This window comes from Rhea americana, unplaced genomic scaffold (genome assembly GCF_003343005.1).
Source record: "Rhea americana isolate MKP2758 unplaced genomic scaffold, rheAme1 scaffold_88, whole genome shotgun sequence".
NCBI lineage: Eukaryota > Metazoa > Chordata > Aves > Rheiformes > Rheidae > Rhea > Rhea americana.
Window position 1 is genome coordinate 2,491,295 of NW_028187066.1, and position 6,613 is coordinate 2,497,907.

Consider the following 6,613-nt stretch of genomic DNA (forward strand, 5'->3'; position numbering starts at 1 on the left):
GCGGGCCGCGCAGTGCCGCGCAGCACAGCGCCGCGCCGGGGGGCGGGCTCGGGCTCGGGGTCCCGCCGCGGTGGTGCCCGGCACTTTATCTAGGGCAGAGCCAACTGCCCCACAGGCCTGTGGGCTTCCCCCTCTCCGGCTTGCCCCGAGCTCTCTTGCCCCGTGGCATCTTCCCCKTGTGCCGGTGGGCAGCACCTTCTCCCTCCACATGGTCTTCCCTGGYACCACCTCCCCCTACACCATCTTCCCCATGGGCAGCACTATCTTCCTCCTTGCTGTCTTCCACCAAGCCATCGTCCCCCCATGCCCTCTTCCCTCACATCATCTTTCTCACAGRCCTGTGGGAAGTGCCATCTTCCTCCATGCTATCTCCCCCCATGCCATCTTCCCCAGCACCATCTTCCCCCAAGCTCTCTCTTCTGTGGGCCTGCGGGCAGTGCCATCTCTCCCCACACCATCTTCGCCCACGCCATCTTCCCCAGCACCACCTTCCTCCATGCCATCTTCTCACAGGCCTATGGGCAGTGCCATCTTCCTTCACATCAATGTGGAAGGCCATGGGGGCAGACTACTGACTGGTCCCACATCTCCCAGAAGTGGCGCGGGAGGCTGAGGGTAGYGTTGGGTTGTGGGCACAGGGAGCAGCCCACTTTGCACCCCAGTGGTCCCTTGGCTTAGCTAGAGCTTCTCTGGTCAATTGGCTTGACAACGTGGCCCAGTTAAAGCCATGTCGCCTTCCTCTGGTTAGCAAGGAGSTTGTTGCTTTTCTCTTTGGTCACGCTCCTTCCCGTGTCTTGAAGGACAGTTGCACTCCAGTTTAACTAGGAAAAGGAAAAGCCATGGTGTGGTCAGGCAGTCAGCCCTCTGCTCCCCCAGGGCTTCACGTAACTGCCTGCTCTTGCACACACACCATCAAATGTCGCTATGCTTCTCTGCCACAGGAAACCTGAGACAGGGACACTGTGCCTTGTACCTGCTGTGCAGGCACATGGTGCTGCTTGCTCCTGCACCCTCCMAGGATTTGTCTTGTGGGGGCACCAGGCAGCACCCTTTGGCAACCCGAGAACTGGAAAGGCACCCTGGGAGAAACTCGTGCCTGCTTGAAGAAATTGCATTTGCTAGCACCATCACCTGGTACACACTGTGTTTGAGCTGGGGATCTGAGAAGTATGATGGAAATGGCACGTGTGTGTATTGAGTTGGGGCAGAGACTTCCCAGAGACCATCCACAGTGCTCCAGGACGTCCGGCAAAGCCAGGCAAAGTGCTTGCGGCTCCGGCAGACCAGACTGCAGAGCCTAGCGCCCAGCCTGGCTGCACCGAGTGGCAGTTCTTCCCCAGCGGAAATGGATCACTTTGCTAATCCAGCATTCCTGTAGTAGAATATGTTCTACTCTTTTCTGTYGGTTTTTTGTCTGCTTTGGATTTTATTGTTAAATTTGTCGGACGAGCATAGACGCATAATGGAGAGACAGACATATCTGCTTACATATAGTACATATGTAAATGGACACATATTCATAAGTATCCTGTAATTATGAAGCAGAACAGTAAMAGAAAACTCTTAAGTTTTCTGTACAGAAGCACATACAATGCTCCTGTTGCAATGGCATTGTGCACCTCACAGCACTTCCAAATGSTTTTCCTTGCACTTTCACTGCATTTTATGGATGTGGAACTGAGACACAGAGATGAGTGATTTGCACAAGGTTACCTGAGAAACACATTTGCAGGCAAATATAGGAGGTTCTACTAAATTCTCAGAGGGTTCCTGAGTAATGAGCCCAACCAGAAAAGTTTAGCATCCAAAAGCTGAAGTTAGTGTATGTTTTCTAACAGAACTCCCACTGCTATCTATAGTTGCTTATGAGATAAGGCTAATTAAATAGCATATGGTTTTTAAAATACATTTTACACTGCCTAGTCATGTGATATTATAATATATATTCATTATAATATATATTCACATGATATTCTTATRTATGTTCATGTGCTTATTCCTTAAATGACTATATACACTTACAAGGTTACCTCTAAGTGAGATTACTCCAGAATTGATGTTTYCTGTCTTCTGAGAGCATTTAGCTAGTGCTTGTGCCCTTTCCCCCTCTAAAAGAAGCGGAGGCTGGTTTTCCCTCTCGCAGGTAGCTGCCGGGGGTTTGGGAGTGAGGAGACGCTTGGTGCAAGGTGGCCCTCCACAGGCAAATGCCGCTCACAGCAACTCGCTGAAGGAGTAAAGCTGCCAGTAATGCTTCGGGAACCAAATCACCTGGAAAGCTCAGCTGAAAGTATGCTTTGTAATTCAACCGTCTGCATCGATAGCAATGCTATGTCTTACACTTTTCTAATGATGGCACCCGAAAGCCCGTGCATCCAGCCATAAGTCCGCCTTTTTATGCATGACGGCAGCACTGATTYGACTGTTTCCAAGTTGTGCTGTTTAAAGTGGTGTCCCACCGAAGGAACCATGAACCAAGCTATTTGGTCTTCATTATTAACAAGACATTTTCAAGTGTACCCACAAATACAGGAGTTTCTGTTGCTGTAGTGTTCCCAGTGTGATCTACTTGGACTAATGAGTGACCATATTGCTGATTTTTTTATTAGCTTAGCTTTCTCCGTGATCCCAAGTGCTGAGTGCCTAATTTAATCTTGAATTGACAGAGGCATTGAAAATTGAGATGAGGTAGATACACAAAAGAGCAAAAACRTTTTGTCCGAGCTACGTTTCTTCTAAGCTCTCCATTGCTGGGAGATCACTTGACCTAACAGTACACATAATTTGCTTGACAGGTATACAAATGAGCAGGTTTGCTCACTGAAGCAGAGAGACTGAGTTTCTCCTGGAGTGGCCTGTGAGCATGTTACCTTCATGCGGGAATACCTCTCTCTCCTCTGGGAGTGGAGCAGCTCTCAGCACCTGAGTCATCCCTACTGACCCCACCATGCACAAGGAAGATGATGGGGTTTAACTTGCATAGTTTGGACTATTGAAAGCAATTTAAAAGGCATTAGGGTACACATCAGAGATTTCATTTTTGATGCATCCTGTTGAATAATCTGATAAACAGGTAGAGAGATTACCTTTCAGTTGATGTTTAAAAAACCATGCCGAAAAAGTTATAACATGTGGATGCTTGAGATATCTGTAATACCGCATATATTATTTTGGATTTGATTTTATGCTCCCAAATAGAAAAATATTTTAATTTTAAAAGTTAAATACATTTAATTTTTCATAGCTCCATAATACACAAGCAATTTTAAGTTTGTAACTAAATAAAAATGTAGTGGAAAAAATAACACCTAACCTATAAAGCTTTTATAAAGAGGCTAAAATGGGACCTTAGCACAGATGAGAATTTTGTATATTCTAATACAGTTGTTTGCATTGTTATTTATTACGGAAGGGGCTTTCTTAAGATCAGGCAAGGGCAGGGAATTTGAAGGCCATTTGAAGTTCCTTGGCGCAGGATAATTTCTGAAAATGTAATAGTATAATACAAATATCCCCCGACAGTAGTATATACTGCTGAGTAAAGGTTGCAGTAATGATGAACTTGCTGTCTGCGGAAATAAGTAATGACTGAATATTATTCAGTGATTTTGTATTTGTATCTACAGACTGTCTAAGCCCATATGCTCCTCTGCATGCATTCTGACTTGGTGCATTTGTTCTCCAGGTTCATCTACCAAGGCTAAAATGAGCCTAGTACCAGTGCTAAGACCGGCCTGTTGTACTGCTGTGTTCTTCAGCTGAGTCTGTTTCTACCGTAATACTGCAATGAGATGCATCAAGGATACGGTTTACAAAGCATGCTTTGCGATGTGAAGATCTAGTCAAAAGCTTGCTAAATTTCTTCTTGATCCCTTATTTAAATGCCTTTTTCTCCTAGCTGACATTGCATATTACCTTTTTGATTGACTTGAGAGCCTTCTGAAGAGTGCATCGGAATATACTTGGGAAAACTAACGTTTTGCGGCTCTTTGATGGAATGGAGAACAGGGAAGGAAAGGCAAGGAAACAGGACTATTTTGTGAATGTGGCTGTCAAGATTTGCTGATGTTCATGGCACTGCATCTATAGCACATTCATGGCCTGGTCTGATATTTATTGTGACTGATAACATCCTCTTCATGACCGTCTTGGAATGAATGAAGGTTTTGAATGATGATAAATCTAGGAAGTGATACGGCATTTATTGTCTGAGGCCTTTGATCACTAGTTATGAGTAACGTAAAAAGAGGCAGAAAAAGGCATAAATAATAATAGTAATGGACATAAATATGTCTTGAGGTGATAATTTTCATCCCAAAGGCATTAAGAGCTGGCAGGGAAAAATTTTGTAGAACTATTCTTATTAGAAGAACCAGTTTTGCTGAAATTGGAGTATGTTGATGTTTCTAAAATTTCGTATAAAAATCAAAATCTTCTTTTTCAATTATTCTGAATATAACATTTCAGTTATTTATTCTAGAATATATCGTATATTGCAGTATTAAAAACTGTACTAAAGGAGCACTCCAAAGGTTGTAAAGTCAAGCACTCTAAAGGCAGGAGAGSACTCCTGTTTTATATTGCTTATAATGCAGTTTTGCATTACCTATTCTGTTTCTTTTCCTACAATATCCATGTCTCATCCATTGGAGAGCATAGAATCAATCTGGAATTGAATTAAGCTRGATACTGAGGAAGTCTATATTTTTAGAGTCCTTGCCTCATTGGTTGCTTAAGYTGAAAAGTGCACAGCAAGTAAGACAGGAGTTTGCAGGAATAAAARATGATCATTTAACGGCTAAAGCAGTTGAACAGAGATAGGGTCTTGTCCTTGTTTATGTCACATTCCTATGTGGCAATAGGCAAGTTACTTAAAAGAATTCTTTTTCCCCGGTGGGGATTGTTCTTTATTTCTGGAACTCCATGAAAGTTTGCTGAAACCTTTGACTTGCCTCATTTTGCCTCCTTAGTCTGCAGATTAATACTTGCAGATGGCAGGGGTGTAGTGAAGTACGCTGGGCACGACGCATGTGGCAGGGTAGAGCCTAGTATCACTTGACTTCCATGCGCCAGCACAGCGTTTCAAAACCCTAGCTGGAGAGCAGCAGGATTTCCAGCTGATGGGCTGCACTAGTAATYGAGTCCTCCAGACAGAGAAGAATGGGCTTCTTCTTAGTAACATGAATTGGAGACCAGCAGGAAAAGTAGCTTTTTTCCCCAGAGAAAGCAGGCTGCCACAGAGCATCCCCAAAATGTTAGGTCATATATATGTACGGGGCGGCTATCGTTCTMATTGACTTGGCTGTATCTTACTGGATTTGTTCCCTCTCCTCTGCCCATTAAGAGGTGGGTAATCCCAGAGATGGTGTGAAAATATCTTCTAAAAAGGATAGTTTACCAGAGAAGGTCTGGACCAGATTAAGAAGAGTTGGGCAAATATAAAGTACCAAGTTGACATTGTTTGTTTATGCATCTGTATCATTAAGTATCATCTTATGATGCATGAAAATGTGTTATATGCACAGTCTTTATCCTGGGATTTTTAGAAGTGTTTGAATTTGCACTGTTTTGCATGCTATTTCTCTTTATAACTTGTGTGCCATTTTCTAGCTTTTAAAAAACGAATCAAACCTTTTAAGCTTCAGTATATACATGGCTTTAAGTTCATGAGTTTTTATTTTTATTTTCATTTTTTAATAGATAGCAGTAAACTAAGACTTTAATATCCTAATGTTTGAAGTGGAACTGTGTACACTGACTATTTTATTAATTCATTCCAAAACTGATCATTGCTATGAGCTTGAAGGCATCAGTTCCCAATTTTTTGTCCCAGTGCTGGGAATGGACTTTGCTTCAGTCCATTTCTGAAACTGATTTTGCGTTTAACTGAGAGATATGAACTCTTATTTGGAAACGATCAGACTGAAATAATTTTAACTGAAGAAATGTAGACCTTTTGTATTCAGTTTTATTCTATTTTTATAAATCCCTTCTATACAAGTTAAATTCTTTTATTGCTTCTGTTTTCTCAACTCTTGATTATCAAATTTGTTTCTGATTGGAAAATATGAGAAATCATGAAAATTATATGCCTATAAAACAAGTGAAAAACATACTAAAATAAATACTTAAAGTTAATTTAGTATGAGCATAATTTATTCTACATTTCCTATTTATAATATTTAAAATTGGAGTGAAAAAATGAAATGAATTTACTCAGGTTGCATTAAGTATTTAGTTGTGAAATACTCTTGGAAATCACTAAAATAAATATTTATACTGAAAAATAGGTATGTAAAATAATTCCTATGAGTTACTTTTATTCTCTGCATTTATGAAACTTCTGTAGTACGTTTTAAAGAATGAAGAGAGCATTGTCACTTTGCCAAGGTATTTTGTCTTGTGATGCTTGAGAGACGAWATAACATTACATAGAAATTGCAGTGTTAAGTTAGGCAGTTGATCCAGTGTCATGACTAGTGGTGGCCCACAGCAGTTCTGAGGAAGATGTAAAAATCCAATGTCTCTTAACGGTGTCATTTTGTTTACCAGGGTGAATTTCTGAGGTGTTCCAAAAATAATACATTCTCTCTGTACGTAATCTTCACACATACAA

At 41.6% G+C, this 6,613-nt stretch overlaps 1 protein-coding gene across 1 annotated transcript in view; it reads right to left on the reverse strand.

The window, feature by feature from the left end:
- The window catches only part of WIF1 (Wnt inhibitory factor 1), a 48,795-nt gene extending 48,236 nt beyond the window's left edge, over nt 1-559 (reverse strand). Inside the window, exon 1 of the mRNA XM_085323840.1 lies at nt 335-559. Within this exon, the coding sequence (XP_085179966.1) occupies nt 335-559 (225 nt within the window). The remainder of the gene's footprint in view (nt 1-334) is intronic.
- Nucleotides 560-6,613: the final 6,054 nt, after the last annotated feature.